Source organism: Xiphophorus maculatus, chromosome 8 (genome assembly GCF_002775205.1).
Source record: "Xiphophorus maculatus strain JP 163 A chromosome 8, X_maculatus-5.0-male, whole genome shotgun sequence".
NCBI classification, from domain to species: domain Eukaryota; kingdom Metazoa; phylum Chordata; class Actinopteri; order Cyprinodontiformes; family Poeciliidae; genus Xiphophorus; species Xiphophorus maculatus.
This window is the reverse complement of record NC_036450.1, coordinates 12,814,877-12,831,498: the sequence shown is the minus strand read 5'-3', so window position 1 is coordinate 12,831,498 and position 16,622 is coordinate 12,814,877. Positions and strand designations below refer to the sequence as shown.

Here is a 16,622-nt window from a genome sequence, read left to right as displayed (position 1 = left end):
CAAGCATCTGCTACATATATCGGTCTACCCCACAAAAACGAAGGGAAATACATTGAAGTTTGTGATTTTATAGCTCTTGTTTGTAAAAAACCAAACAGATCACAAATCAAAATGTCTTAAGCATTTTTGCTTTGTTGGTACAAGCTGAACTTCGGGTCAGGGGTCTTTCGACAATCATCGGGGGAACTCCCACCAACTTACGCATGCACGCGCTGCCCCCGTACATGTGCGAGCCACTGATAACGCAATCTAAACCTTCAGAGCTGAAAGTGCTACAGGACGACGCATGTGGCCAGGGGCGAGATGCTGGATGGGTTTGGAAAACAGAAGCGCAAAGTCAACAGCGCACGTCAACAAAAAACACCGAGAAGGAGACGCCCACCCAATCTTTTGGGCAACTCTGACCATTTAAAGCCCTCCGAGGTGACTGAGGGCTGGAAGCGTTGACCGCAGCTGACCGCAGGCTTCCTCCGAGGGACGCGACAGATAAGCTTCCCTGCGGGCCTCTTGTGGAGCAAATGGCCAACAGCGACTTTGAAAAAAAGTGAGTTCTGCTTCTGATTCATTGAAACAACACAACCATACCTCCGCTACGAACTTATAAGAAGTTTTTGTTTTTTGTTTCGCTCAAAAAGAGGTTTTGTAACTATCGATTTTTTTTTGAAAAGCATTTTGATTAATCTTTGTCTTGTTTGCGTGAAACTTACACTGTGAGAACTCCCGCAACAAAAACAAAGTCCTCTCAGCCTGTTCAGATAAGAAACCCAGAAAGCAAGCCGCTGTAGGTAAACAATTTACAGCAGCCGTGCAGATCACGTTTGAATTGGGAGGAAAGTCTGAGAGGAAGATGACATGATGCCATTTTGTAGTCACATTAGTGGAAAAATGTCTTAACATTCATTATTTTTGGAAAAAAAGAAGATGATCCTGAAAACACTGATGCACTAGCATATGTTGTTTCACCATTTCAAACACCAAACTAAAGTGCAAGAGCTGAAACTAGAAAAATGCAATGGAAAAAAGACAATGATGCAAAATCATAAAAATCAAGTAACAACCATTGCACAAATTATACGTTTGCTGCAAGTCACTGAAGAGTGTAAATTTAAACAAACAGTTGGCTTGTTTACACAATGCTAACAGTGCTCATCATCCTGAACACAACACCACTCTGAAACATAGTAGTGGCAGCATCATTTGTAAGGATGCAGTTTTTTTTGGTTGTTTTTTTAGCAGGGGTTAAGAAAACGAAACTAGCTAAATACAGGATAATCCTGAAACTAATCTTGTTACGAGACTGCAACAGATTTGAGACTGAGGTGCAGATTCACCGTCCAGCAGCAGAACGGCCCAAACCAAAACACCAGAACTATAATGCAGGTGTTTGGGTCAAAAACTGCAAAGAAAGTTTGGACTTTTAAGATGTAGAAATCTGGCTGCTTAATGAAAAATAGTATGCCCAAGGGAGAGGTAGGTTTATAATGTTTCTTTGCTTTATTTTTTCACTATATTTATTGTGTTCACTTGCAGGGTGTTTGTTAACAGGAGCCTGACTCTGGAAAACATTAAGTGCTATGGCTTTGACATGGACTATACACTGGCAAGTAAGTGAAGGAATACGGCTAAAAAAAATCATAGAATTACAGACTCACTGACAGAATGCCAGTCATCTATCGGCTTCTCTGTTTGCAGTGTATAAATCTCCTGACTACGAGAGCATGGGCTTTGAGCTATTGAGAGACAGAATGGTGTCGATTGGATACCCTCATGAGATTCTTCGATATACGTACGACCCAAGCTTCCCCACCCGGTGAGTCTCTGTTTCTAAAGCTTCATCTATTCATTCAAAGCAAAAGTCAATTATTTGTTTGTCTAACTCACTTTCTTTGCCCTTTCTTCTTGACTCCTGACAGCGGGATAGTCCTTGATAAAACATTAGGAAACCTGCTGAAGGTGGATTCAAACGGCAACATCTTAGTTTGCAGTCATGGTTTCCGCTTCCTTAGAGAGTAAGGTCAAAGTCAAGTTGAATAACAGTGTTGACTGTTGTATTGCTTCTTGCTGTAGATTCTCATTCATTCAGGACACTTCAGTCATAAATGCTTTACGAGAAGGGAACAGAAAAATATTGGATAAAAACTAATTTAATTTTATACATCAATGAATCAACTGTTTTCTCATTAATAAACTAGCAAACCAACCAAGTAGTTATTTAATTAACCATCCATTTAGCCAGTTAATCAATCATTTGGTCAGTGGATTACCAAATCAGTCAACAAATTAACCAACCAAACATACCAACTCACAGGGTAATCAGCTACTCAATCAAAATACAGGCCAGCAAACTACTTATCTCCCTATTTAACCATTTAGCAGCCAACCAACTGTTCAGCTACCTAAACAAAGAATTTAACAATTTAATCACCAGCTAATTAGTTAACTATACTAACTAACCAACAACACATACATTTAGTCAATAAAGCAAAAAAAATTACAATAACACTTTTTATTCACACTGAATGAAACCCAAAGTCTTTAGAAAATTCAGTTCATAATAACCAAACGACAAGGCAACTGTAAATTAAATTAAATTGCTAATTTGTGGACAGTTTGCTTAGTTTTTCGATCTAGATGGATACAGTAACGATTCATGTTTTCTGGTTTGGTTCACAGGGAAGACATTGAGTACTACTATCGAAACAAGTTCATCCAAAGAGATGACACCGACAGGTTCCACATTCTTAACACCCTCTTCAATCTGTCGGGTATGAAATGAAATTTCATAATTTCTGAAATCTAAATAAAACATACAATTACATATATAGATGTGTGACATCATGAAATAACTCATTTTCTTTTTTTCAGAGACTTACCTTTATGCATGTCTGGTGGATTTCTTTACTCGATGCACCAGATACTCAAAGTGAGTGAACATGCTTATCAGTTTCTTAATGCACCTTTCATTTATGCTGCAAACCACCCGCCTAGAATGTTATCAACCCATGGAATGGCCGTTATTAGTGGTTATCAGCCCCGTTGAATGGCTTCAGGCGGTCCATCCAGTAGGTTATCTACCATTCGTGTCGCTGATCACAGCAGCTTATCGCTGATAGAACTTTTTTTATTTTTAGCTTTTTTAAAAAAACGTTTATTTACAATATACTTGTTAGTTTGAGTAGGATATCAAGAATTTACTACAAATAAATGCCAGATGTATCAGTCATAAGACTTTAATTCGGTATTTAAAAATGACAGTAACGTCTAAAACCGGAGGGTTTTTTTGTTGTTACATTTGGCATTTATTTGGAGTAAATCATTGATATCATACTCAAAAATAGTAGGTAAATTGTAAATAAAGCTTTTAAATTGAGCTAACTACAACAAAAAACCCTCCGGTTTCACACTTTACTGAGTTATTTTTAAATACCGAATTAAAGTCTTATGACTGAAACATCTGGCATTTATCTGTGGTAAATTCTTGATATCCTACTCAAACTAGTATGTAAACAGTAAATAATGTTTTTTTAAAAAAGCTAAAAGAAAAGAAAAAGTTCTGTTAGCAATAAGCTGCTGTGATCAGCGATACGAATGGTAGATAACAATCTACTGAGCCTCCCAGGAGGCACAGGAGGGACCGCCTGAAGTTAATCAATGGGGCTGATAACCACTAATAACGGCCATTCCATGGCTTAACAACATCCGAAGCAGCAAACTCTGAAAATGTCTGTACAACTCTTTCTAGTTCAAGCTTAAAAAGAGCATTTTTTTTTTGTTGGTACCTTTCATTCTCCTAGCCTCCAGAAAGGTTTCCAGCATGGAGACTTGTTCATGTCCTACAGAAGCATGTTCCAGGATGTTCGAGATGCAATGGATTTTATTCATGACACAGTAAACCATCAAAAAATGCATTTTTTTTATTCTTGTACTTTATGCTAAATAATAAAGCCAACACTTGCTGCTCTATAGGGAACCCTGAAAGAACAGACGATCAAGAATTTGGAGAAGTACGTCATCAAAGATGTGAGTACACTGATCTCGTCTGAGTGCGTTTTAGTTCTGAATGGTTGAAATGCTAAAAAGACAAATGTTTCCACCACAGCCAAACATCCCTGTGCTCCTGACTCGAATTAAAGAGGTGGCGAAGATTTTCTTGGCTACCAATAGTGACTACAACTACACGGAGGTGAGGTCATGAGGACTGTACGGCTTTGAGAGTAAATCCAAGTTTAACATGATTGTTGAATGTTCCTTCTTGCTTTAGGCTATCATGAAGTATCTGCTGGAAAGCAACCCAAAGGTAAGGCTAAAATACCTTTTTTGATGTGTTAATTTTTGTGAAAAGAATAGAATATTTATTCAGTTTTTTTGCAGCCTGGAAGCCCCAAAAAGCCGTGGCGTGCTTTCTTTGACCTTGTTGTCGTCGATACCAGGAAGCCTCTGTTCTTTGCAGATGGCACCGTGCTGAGACAAGTGGACACGGTATGAAAACTGTCTCTTGGCAGGGATATGAAGAACTAATTGCATTAGTAACAGTGTGTTATTTTATGTTGGACACGCAGAACACAGGAAAGCTGCGCATTGGGACTTACACTGGAGACCTGCAGCATGGTACAGTTTACTCTGGAGGTGAGGACCAAATCATTAGTGAGCGAGAGTATGGACTTTAAAGATTATGAAAGAGTACCAATAGGTGTGTTCTCTTGAAGTTGTTTGGTTAGAAGAACTTTATTCAACACTCAATGAAAGGGTTTATATTCCTTTTAAATTAATTACATTTTTAATTATTAGAAATCAGTTTTACTGACCCTTTGTCAACCTTTGGTTTAACACACTAGTTGGCTGGATGAATCTTTAAAGCCTTCATCAAAAAACTTCCAGACATGATAATTTTCTCTAAAACTATTCTCTATTTTTACATTATTGCAAGTTGTTGCTTCCTGTTTTGCTTAAATAGTCACCTTATTCATTCAGTCAGTGCCTCATTTTACTTTTCTAATGTGAATCAGTCAGGATTTTGTCTATTATCTCATTCTGTATCTAATGGTAGATAAAACCTGTTGTTACAAGCCTTACAGATCAAGGTGACGACATTAATACCTTAGATTTGATCATGTTTGAAAAATTGTAAGTTGATTATATTATTAGTTCACTTCTCATGTGGAAAACTTTTGTTTGTCTTATAAAAGACTCCAAGTTATCACAGTAAAAAGGTTATCCGCTTGTTTTGTGTTTGATTGTGTTTCTAGATATAAATGAGAATAAATAATTAAATTCAGATTTCAGATATGAGTTTATTTTTAAAGTAAAATATCTCAGTGACATGTTGGCATTTAAATAAACATGTTGTGCATGTAACAATGTATTTATTTCTGTATTTATAGACTATGTCGTTATGTTCTGTGTTAACATTTTTGTTTGCGTTGACACATCTCAGCGCCTTTCAGAGATACAAACTTGCTAAACTGCTCAGACGGTCAATAGCCAGTAGGGGGCAGAATATAGCTATTCATGGAAAAATTGTTTAACACGATTTCTTAATTAGAAGTGTTAATTCATATGGTTTTGGTTTATTTTCTTCTTCTTCCTTTTTTTAAGCATTTTGTGTATTCAAATTGAGAATAATCACCAATTATATGAGCTGTGATAGTCCAATGAAATATGTTTATTGAAATATCGGCAGCTAAAAAGCTAATAGACTGAGTGGTGCACAAACATGTCACATTTAACACAAAAGAGAGAGAAAAAAGAGACAGAGTCACAATGAAAAACACAAACAAATAAGTCACTGGTGCTAAAGATGCCAGGAACTCATAAAGTTTTGAACATTGCCTCTCTTGCAGGTCTATTTCATATTTTCTTCTCTCTGTGCAGGATCGTCAGACATCATCTCCGATCTGCTGGATGTCAGTGGCAAGGACATCCTCTATATTGGAGATCACATTTTCGGAGACATCCTCAAATCAAAGAAACGTCAAGGCTGGAAGACCTTTCTTGTTGTGCCAGAGCTAGCCAAGGAGCTGCAAGTGTGGGAGGAAAGAAGAAGTGAGCAACTCATCTTTATTTACTATTGTGTTGTCACACTTTTGTTGATTTCATTTTTTTTTCTTTGATTTTCAGATCTTTTTGAGGAGCTGAAACATCTTGACTTCTACTTGGCTGAACTGTACAGGTAAGTGTGTGTCTGTATTTGACCAAAATAACCAGTACTAGATCAAAAGTGAATAGCTGCTATATGACAAACTATTAACATTTACTGGACGATTATTGAACAGGGTTTTTCTTGTTTTATATCACTTGCAGCTTGTTAACCTGAACTTGTGCGAGCATATTTACTGAAGCTCAGCAAAAAGAAAACTTATGGATTCACATTTTCTGGAGATTTTCTGCATCTTTATTAACATTAAATTTGGTTTTACTTGAAAATTTGTAATTCTTTTTACGCTTTTATGTTCAACACTTGCAGTTTTTAAAGGCCTTCATAAAAAGGTTGGCTTAGCTTTTTTCTCCACCTGCTCAAGGTGACAGGATAGGGTGAGAATATTGTTGTTTTACATAGAAGACTCTTGTTTTATTAAAATAATATCAAGTTTATCGTACATTCTAACATATTTTCCTCACAAAAGCTCCTAAATGCAGTGGTAAACGTGGAGACTAGCTTTTTTCTACATTATTACTGTTGTGAGCTGTTTTATCGTTCACATAAGACAAAAAAAAGCATTTGTCATGCGTGATTCACTCGCATTATCGGCATGGTGGACGGTGTTTAACTTTGGCCACCAGGGGGAGCTGATGCACAGCTAACATTGTCGGTGCAGCTTGGTGATGGAGAACAAACGTCAAATTTTCCGTTTTCACTTTATGATTACAACCATATGAATTCAATTAAATTGGCTTGTTTGCTTTGATCTTGTTGCTTGGGTATAAAATTGCGTCTTTTGCTCTTATTAAAGGCACTTAGACAGCGGCAGCATAGAGTGTCCTGACATCAGCAACATTCAGACAAGAATAAAGGTAAGGTCATCAAATGGGGTTTTAACTGAATTGGTTTTTATGCCTTTTTTGTTGTTGCTGCTGCTAAGTGAATTCAGCCCCTTCATACATTCATTAAGCACCACTTAACCACCCAAAACAGTCTGTTTGTTAATCCGTCCTACTTTCACGTGAAAGGGCTGACGGAGAAAATTAATGTGAACCAGAAGAAAACATTATAAAACAATCTGAGTCTTTCTGTAGGATCACCTAGTCCCAATATTTTTAAAATGATATGTATTGCCTTTTTGCATGAGATCACTACAACTGCTTAACAAGGAGATTCAGTACTTTACAAAGTAAGGCAAAAATAAAAAACTCCTCCCTTTTATACCAATAACAATATTAAACATCCTATAATATTTTACAAACAGGGAATAAGCGCAGAAATTCAAAGATTGTTATAATATTTTTTTCTGGCAGAACATTGCAAAACTGCATCTGTTGGCAATCTAGTTTACTCAGAAAAAGAGACAATACCAAGCTTTGAATATCTCAGAGAGCACATTTAAATCCACCATTCATGCTTGAACAGATTATGGGACAACAGTAAACCTGCTAAGGCATTCTGTTAATCGAAAATGGTGGGTTAAGCATGTAGGGTGTTATTAGAGAGGCAGCAAAGAAAGCTACAGTAGATCTGTACAAAATAAGCAGGTCTATAGCTCAGGTGGGAGAATCTGTTGACAAGTCAAATATTAGTCATGTTTCCCCTAAAAACATCCAGAAAGTATGTGAAAGAAGATGTTGTGGTCAAATAAGGCCAAAACTGACCTGTGTGGAGGAAAGCTAACATTGTATGAAGCATGGTGGTGGCAGTAACATGCTGTGGAGGATGTGTTGATCAGACTTGAAAGGATGTAGGTTAATTTGATTAACTCTTGAAAGAAAAACTATTGAAGGGTGAGCATCAATCCTCTGCATTTATCCAGCTGTACAGTCGAAGGATTTACATCAAATCACCTACATGTGTTGGAATGGTTCTGACCCAAATCCAATTAAAAATGTGTAGATTACTGTGCAGAAACACTCTTCTACACCTCTCATAAATGTATTAGTAAAAATATTTGAAAATCAAATGTAATTTTTCAACTACTTTAGAAATATGTGCTATCATGTGTTGAGCCACTACATAAAATCCCAGTGAAAAAGCTCGTAGCAGATTAATGCTTTTGCAAAGCGTCGTGTATGTTCTCTTGAGCTTTTATTGTTGCTCATTGTGTGCTCCCAGGTTCTGACCCACAGAATGGACATGTCCTACGGCCAGATGGGCAGCCTCCTGCGCAGCGGCTACACACAGACACTGTTTGCCAGTCAGCTGATTCGCTATGCAGATCTGTACTCCTCCACCTGCATTAACCTGCTGCACTACCCCTTCAATTACCTCTTCATGGCTCCTCCTGTCCTGGTCTGTGTTCCTTCCTCCTTTTTGAAATAAGAACAAGCTTGTGTGAGCGTTTTAGTTGCCTGCTAAAAGCTCTTCATTGGGGCTGATTCTTTTTCAGATGCCCCATGAGGCAGTTTCCCAAAGCTCTGCAGACGTTCCTTCAACACAGCAGAATGTGAACAACCACAAAGACACAATGAACTAAGGTTTGCATTTTTTAAGGATTTGAAATCAAATATAAATGTTTGCTTTGTTTTCTGTCACAATTGAATGAGTCTTTTTCTTGTTGTTGCCCCGCAGATGCGTTTCTTCACGAAGTAGAACATAGTGGAGGTTCCTGTCTGCATTTACACACTGATGTCACATCGGTCACCTAGTGCGCCATCTGCTGGATAAATAATGCTTTGTGATTAAAAAAGTTTACACTGAAATGTTAGGGATTGCTGTGCTGAACTGGCGACACGCCCAGGGTTTACCCCCCATTCACCCAGTGACCGCTGGAGATAAGCATCCTTCAAGGAAAAGCGGGAATAGATAATGGATGAATGAATGTTAAGGGTAGTTATTGTAAATGTGAGTCTTTAACATGTGAACGGTGCAGAATGTGCTTTAAATATAGGATTTGTGTAATGGTTTTCAAAAATAATTTTTTTTAATTTATTTTTTTATTGTTTCTGCAACTTCTGCCGAATTAAGTCAATAAATCACTGATATTAATCCTGTTGACTATTCATTAATTTACATTAACTCCACATATTTGTGGAAATGATACATGCTGATGCTCAAAACATTTAAGATTTTTAATACAAATCTGTTGAGTCTTTTACTGAGTTTGAGTTGTTCACAATAGCTTTATTTTGTAGAACCACTTACATTGACTGTTGCAGAGTAAAACAAAGAAACAATTTATCTCTGTAAAAATGTTTCTAATGGCCCATTGCGCTGCATTTTCACCAGAGGTCAGTAGCAATCCAAGGAGCACACACATAGGTGTACCTCAATAAATCTGACAGAAGAGTCAAATCAACAAGTCAGAAGAGTTGTACAAAGACCTATGTGAAGTTAGTGCTTGGTGTGTTTTACCCATAAAAACAAAAAAGTAATACAATAAACAATCAAGACTCAACTCTTGAAGGAAAAGCATATTGAAGCTCATTCAAAGTTTGCTTTATAATATTTGGATAAGCCAGAGAAATACTGACCAAACATGACCAGTAGAAGTTAGTCGGGTCTGACCAAAATTCAAGCCTTTGGATCTCAGGCCATGTTTAATAGAGGAATGATACTCAATATAAACCCTAAAACCTCTTACCAGCAGAGAACTTTGTAGGTACAATTCTCATGGTGTGTGGTTAAGGAAATGAACTGATACATTGATGATAGGAATCTAAAGATGGAACAAGGGTGAACTTTTTAATGTCTTGTCCTGTGATGGACTGAAGAGCTGATAAGTCGCCTCTCTGATTCTCATCAGAACAAACCACTGAGACCCCGCAAGGGTTAGGTTCATCTGATCATCCACTAGATGGCACTTAATCCCTTCTCCACCATACGGATCATTTCAACACAGATTTTCTTCATAATTATTGAACATCTACATATTTGATCCCCAAAACTAACACTAACATTGCTTTTAGTTTTGAGCATTAAATGTACAAAGGCGTTTTGAATCTTGTTTTGCATCAGTCAATCCTTTAAATTCATCCAATAAACTAATCATGGGAGACAGTCATGAAGCAAAAACTGAGCTAATCAAATGTGATACTTGTGTAGTACATGAACCGACACACACACACACACACACACACACACACACACACACACACACACACACACATGTAGACCTGTGTGGTCCTGTGGTACACACTCTGATTCACACTCTCCCTCCTCCTTCTTCTCCTCCCTGCATGATGTCAGAGCTCATGTGTGATTATATATGAGTTTTTTTCTCCCCCATCTCCGCACAGGAAATGATCCAGTCATCTTGCAGGACTGAAGTGTGTGGAGTGTCACAGTTTTCCTGTTTTGCTCCCGAACACCAGCCACTGCATGTTTTTTTTTTTTTTTTTAAAGATTATGGATGGATTTTGTTTTCTGTTTCAGTCTGAAGCGACATGTTAGGATCAAAACACAACGTATCTATTCATAAGCACGGCTTCTTCTTTGACAGTTTTTAAATTTAATTATACCATTGAGGTGATAACTCCTCTCCTTTTCTCAGAGCTTCTTTCTTCATAAACACACGGCCACACACACACACACACACACACACACACACGCATTTCCTAGATGATTTCATTTGTTGTATCTGGGGCTATTTTTGGTTTTGTTTGGATTTCCCGTCACCATTGTCTGCTTGTCACCTGTATTTATTGTCACTAGATCATTTAGTTAATTTTGTCCTGTTTTATTTTCCTGCATGCAGAAATCCCAATCTTTCATCTCTCCTGTTTTGACTGCTTTAATCACTTCGTTGCTGTGTCTCAGGATGTGTTTTATTAAACAAAAGCAGTTTAACGTTTGATGTAGTTTTATTAGTTTAGAGATTCAAGGTTATGAAAAGGTGAAAAAGAAAAATTTAACCATAAAAAAAATGTAAGCAGAGCTGATATACTTTGGATAACATTGACAAAAGTCTTAGCTGTTTAATGTGCTCCATGAATCATGGGGGCACTTAGCATGTTTCTAATCTACACATATCTCCTTTCCAACTAACTAAAGCCTCAAGAGCGCTTAGGTGTTAAAAATGTCACAACGCATCACATTTCACTCTTTCAGATCCAAGTGCTTAAAAAAAAATCCTGAAAACTTTCTGAAAGGGAAGCGAGGTGATGATATAAATAATAGTTTGCTCTCTGCCAAAACCGCAGACATCATGTGTGCTCCTCTGAGAGCTGAGCAGCACTCAGCAGAAACTAAGTTACAAAGATACGTCACATATTCACAGTTATGCAGAAGATGAGCAGCAGGGTTCAAGATGACACAATGCATGTTTTAATTTTTTTTATTTTTTGCAGATGATGAATAAACACAAAGAATCTCTTGTTTTTAGAGAGGGAGAAGTCGACTTTAAGCAAAATAAAAATCCAGACAAGAAAAGCAGCATTGATGTGACACTTGCATGTTATCCTTATGTATTTATTTTAATTGTTTTTTTCTTTATTAGAATCCTCTTAAAGTACACTTTGTAAATTTGGGTGATTTTCTTGCACAAAATTATCTTCATTTTTGTATTTATAAGCTTGATTTTTCACACAAAACAAATTACTTACACCTTTGACTTTTATTTCAAAGAAATCCAGACGCCATTAACTACATAATTTTACTGTTTCTGTCAAGTTTTAATTCCTTTTCATTTAAACTAAATAGCAATAATGAATCAAAAAATTTAATGATATTAAGCAAGACTTACAAAATTGTTTGCTGCTGCTAAAAATTCGAACAAAACTTCTAATTCTATCCTTTTAAAACATAGGATGCATTTTAGGCCTTTGAATAAATTATGCAACTCTAAAACTTTTTTAGATTTCAACTCTTTAGATCAACTTTCGTACAAACTAATCTTTTTGTTCCAGAATTTTATTCTGAGGTTGTTGTTAGCGTAGCATGTCCTACTCACTTAAAAGTTTTTTTTTTTTTCTCAAGAAAGCCTCCACAAATGCTTAATTAGATCATCACCTTTATTTGTCTTCATTCAAAAAGATAGAAAAAAACCCATTTAATCAAAACAGTAACAAAACAAATATAATCATTAAAAATAAATAAACATTCACGCGTAAAACAGATCATTTTCAGCCTTGTGAAATGTAAGGATTTTAATTTAGATGGATGAAAAAACTCTTAACAGTGAATTAATTTTTCAAAATGAAGTGTTTGAAAGCAGCCAGAAAAACCACACATGTACACCTAAATCCCAACAACCCAACCCAGAGCAAACGTTGTGAACGTTATGATTCGTACTGATCTCTTAGTTGTGAGCTAATTCAAAGGCTGCACATATGAAAACACACTTGCTGAGATGTTGGGCTCCACTGCTGCTCCATGCAGTCAGATAACTGCAGAAGCACCACCGGCCCCCATTCCACACATTCCAGGATTTCCCAGCAAGCATTGCAAGGCAAGCCTAAACAAGTCACGTTCTTTACTCAGAGAGAATTTCACACAAGTCAAGTGGCAGAGATTTTCCCTTTTGCTTTCTCCTTTCAGCGCAAACCCACCTAAACAGAATACCAAATAAAATGTTTTTTGTATTTGATTCTGAGAATCTGTAACCTGTTTTGGGGGAGATAAATCCCCCCAACAACAAGGGAAATTTAACCTTTTACTGCAGCACAGCCATCGGAGGGGCCCCACAGAACATGTCTGTTTTTAATAATGACTTAAGTGTCCTTCTCAAGGCGGCTTTTAACAGCAACTGGACTGCGGTTAAATACGTCCACCCACTTTAACGTGGGCACAGTCATCAAAACAAACAAACTTCTTTGCTCTTTAACCAGAGGGTTCAAACACGAGGCACACAGGAGCACTGACACCTAATCTCGACAGGGGGATAAAGAGAGAGAGAGAAAGAAAAGAGAAGGCAAAATGCAAAAAAAAAAAAAGAGAAAGAGGGGTGGGGGGAGAGAAGGCCCTGCATTCCTGCCGAAGGGCCCCTCCCCCCGCCGACCTGCTGCCATCGAGGATGCTCAGAGCCACACATCGACCTCCAACCCCCCCTTTCTGCTTCTTTTTCCTGTTCCATCCACTTATCAATACACACTGTGGCAGTATTTGATGTCACAACAGAACAACAGTCACATAAAGAACAGCAGGAAAGGGATGGAGGAGGGGGTTGGCTGATCAGAAAAATAGAATCCTGATTGTTTGTTTCAGATGGTTTTAGTCTCTTTTCACCTCTCTTTTTAGGACATTTTCAGTCATTAATTGAACTCAGCATGACTAAAACCGGGGTTTTCAATGTAAAACATTGATTTTGTTCAAACCTTGAGGACTTGTGTCAGCCAATCAGGCGGGAGTAAACCCTCGTCTGTAAACACAACACACTGGGTAAACAGTTTTAGGAGGCTCCTGCTCTCTGCACCACCACCTGCCATCAGCCATCAGCTCCACTTCCTCACACACTGATTTTTTTTTTTTAATGGGCCTCTTATTTTCAGCACTGAGGCCAAATGCTATGACAATACTATTGCACTGCTAGAATGGATGGTACAGTAGTGCAACATTGTCAAAGCAGCTGACCTCAGCATGTGTCAGCACGTGGCCGTTCCTCACTGACAAACTCAAAATTGCGTTTATATATATATATATATATATATATATATATATATATATATATATATATATATATATATATATATATATATATATATAAATTAAATAGTGGATAAAGCAAAGAGTTGTTTGAATTTTGCAGAAATTGAAAACCAGCTGCTTCAATTTTCTTGTTGTGCATAACAAACCAAACAAGATACTTCCTCACATTAACTCTTCAAAGACCAGATGCAACCAAACAATTTGTAGAAAATTCTGACTTTGTTTACTGAAAGCTTTTAAGAAAAAATACAATAAAAACCTGAAAAATAATTCTGAAGCATCACTTGGTTTCCACTTGCATCATGTTGACACTTTGGGCTTTTGCGGTCATGTGCTAATCAAAAAAGGATTTCTCTTTCATGACACAAACGCATAAAACACAATTCGAAAGAGAGCGAGAAAAGTACTAACTCTGTTAAAGCACAAGAAAATTGGTATTATAGCATTAAGACACCTTCAGAAACTCCATGTACAGGTTTAGCAGAAAAGAAGACATGTGGGGCTTGTTTTTTTTTTTCAAGAGGCAGATGTCTCATAAAAACTTGAATCATAAATGATATGGTAGGCGTTAAGGTTAGACAACTTTATAAGCTCCTTGTGCTGTTTCAAAGTGTGCAAAGACGAAGAGTGGGTCTCTTTTCTTTTCAATCATCCAATGCCCTTTTAATATTGCACTGCTCATGTCAGTGTCCAGTAGTGCAACAGAAAAAGGGCAGTGGACAACAACATGGATCCCACCAGCCTCCTCTTCACTACAACAACCTTGTGATTACATCTTATGCTGTTTAACGCATGTGCTGATGACATATGTCTATCCCACTTTTGAAGGATGTATGCCTTAGAAAAAAAAACACGGTAACAATGCATCCACAAGCCAAGCAAGTAGTGACATTACTTGGAAATCTGAACAAATCTGCAGGTTTTGATCAAACGTCTTATTTAAAGCTTTTCTTCCTGTAAGTCTCGACCTCAAGATGTAAAACAAAGTGGATCTGTGGGAGGCAAAAAGTTAGTATGTGACAGATTAACAATATCACTTTTCACTGGTGGAGTTAAATGAACTTCCCCAAATTAAACAGCACCCTTCTCCCACCCCACCCCCTCTCTCCCCCCCACATACACCTCCCCTCCTCACCAACACTGGGAGAATGGGAATTTCCCAGCATGTGGGCCCATACGATTCTCTGCAGTGAATGACATGCATTCTAATTTTGGTGGCGAAATGGGGGGATGGAGGGGAGAGAGGCTGGAGAACGGAATGAACGCAAAAAAGGAGAGAAGGGGTGGGGGGGAGTACACACACTTTTAACAGCTTGCAGCGAGCTAACAGATATGTTTCATCCACAAAACCATCACACACTCTGGCTTTTCCTTCTGTGGTGCTAAAAAAAAAAAAAAAAAAAAAAAAAAAAAAAAAACAAACAAACAAGAAAAATAGGAAAATAAATCACCTGAGCTCCAAGAGAAGAAGAATAAATAAAACTTAACAAAAAGAAAAAAGTCGTGTAACAATCTCTGAAATAAAAGCAGACAACTTTGATCGCTGGAAACACAGTTACACAACCCACAGAGTGGATAGCATGGCACACTGGAGGGGACACTGGAAATCTCCAGAACACCGTGGCTCTTCCACACGTTGCAGAAAGCCCCTCCAGGTGTTGTTGTTTTGTATTTTACCTGCGTGAGGAGGCTTTTTAAAAAGTCCGCTATCCATTTGTGTGAGCGGCCTATCCGCCTCTCCTTCCCTCCAGCGCAGGACCTGAGCTTACAACACATTACAGGCGACTTGTTAGATTGCACAACAGCATATATGGCCGCACACGCGTACCCCGCTTTCTCCGGAGAGCCATTACAATGCGATAAGAGCCGAACAAGCTCTGTCCACGAATCCCGATCAAGTTTTTTTTCTGTGATATAAATATATAAATATATATATATATATTTTTTTTTTAAGACACGAGCTTCCAGATGCGCAGCGCAACGTGGATCGACTCAACTCTCGTCGCTGTTTCTGATCCCCCTCCCTCTTAAAGGTCGCATATTAGGAAAAAACAACAACTTCCAAGTTTCTGCGCCGAGCTCCTGACATTTTTACGCAAAAACGGCTACAACTCACAGTGGACACCCTCTCCCTCCTGTCCTCCCCTCCCCTCCTCCGCCTCCAAAATCATGAATAGTATCTGGTCAAAGGGAGGGACGATCCGTTATGGGCAGAAGAGAGCAGGAGGAGGAAAAAAAAGTTGTCCATAAAAAAAGAGGAAAAGAAAAGCAACCCTTCTGCGAAAGCCACACTGCGCGGTGCGCTCCTTTGAGGATTGAGGCTGTCATCCTGGGGAAAAGCTGCGAGCGGACGGGGATCTGCGGAGGTGGGAAAGAGAGAAAGAGACGGGGGGAAAAATCCTCCCTGCACAAGCACACGGCCTCCCAGATCCGGACTCCATCTTTGACTACTTGACATTCAGAGCCTGCCGGAGCAAATTCTTCGTTTGCATGCCTTCCGCTGATTGGCCGTTCCTTGCGCTAGTCTTTGCTCCACGGCGCGCCATTGGCTCGCTTTCGGCGTGTTCGACACTTCCAGCGGACCGCGTGATTGGCTGCAGGAGGAACGCGTCACACAGGACGACAAATACCTTGCTTAACGTGTCCCATTCACAAATTTCCCATCATGGAATCGCAACTGTGTGTGTGGATAACTATCTGAAATCCTCTGCGGCGCAAACATCTTTTGCGCTCTCACTAAGGCGGAGGATAACTAGCGCCAAAAACTGGCGTCTTTAAAGGCGCCAATTAAAATGAAAATTGTGTCAGTTTGAAGAAATGGCTTGTAAACCGAATAATTTAAAAAATAATTAAAATACAGTAGCTAATTCTACAGGGGCGTATCTAGAAGGTT

At 38.3% G+C, this 16,622-nt stretch overlaps 1 protein-coding gene across 1 annotated transcript; it reads left to right on the top strand.

The window, feature by feature from the left end:
• The first annotated feature begins 286 nt into the window (after positions 1 to 286).
• On the top strand, positions 287 to 9,133 carry LOC102224615 (cytosolic purine 5'-nucleotidase-like). The gene is made up of 18 exons (XM_023337756.1): positions 287 to 544; positions 1,531 to 1,604; positions 1,693 to 1,810; positions 1,914 to 2,009; positions 2,674 to 2,765; positions 2,866 to 2,923; positions 3,795 to 3,888; positions 3,967 to 4,020; positions 4,100 to 4,183; positions 4,262 to 4,297; positions 4,372 to 4,479; positions 4,560 to 4,626; positions 5,872 to 6,042; positions 6,118 to 6,169; positions 6,951 to 7,011; positions 8,261 to 8,437; positions 8,535 to 8,622; positions 8,717 to 9,133. The coding sequence occupies exons 1-17, from the start codon at positions 519 to 521 to the stop codon at positions 8,619 to 8,621; spliced, it is 1,455 nt and encodes a 484-aa protein (XP_023193524.1). The 5' UTR covers positions 287 to 518; the 3' UTR covers position 8,622; positions 8,717 to 9,133.
• The last annotated feature ends 7,489 nt before the right edge of the window (positions 9,134 to 16,622 follow it).

Coding starts and splice junctions, on each gene's coding strand:
- LOC102224615 (XM_023337756.1), top strand. CDS start 519: ATGGCCAACAGCGACTTTGAAAAAAA. Junction 545..1,530: donor AACAGCGACTTTGAAAAAAA/GTGAGTTCTGCT, acceptor GTTCACTTGCAG/GGTGTTTGTTAACAGGAGCC. Junction 4,021..4,099: donor AGAAGTACGTCATCAAAGAT/GTGAGTACACTG, acceptor TTTCCACCACAG/CCAAACATCCCTGTGCTCCT.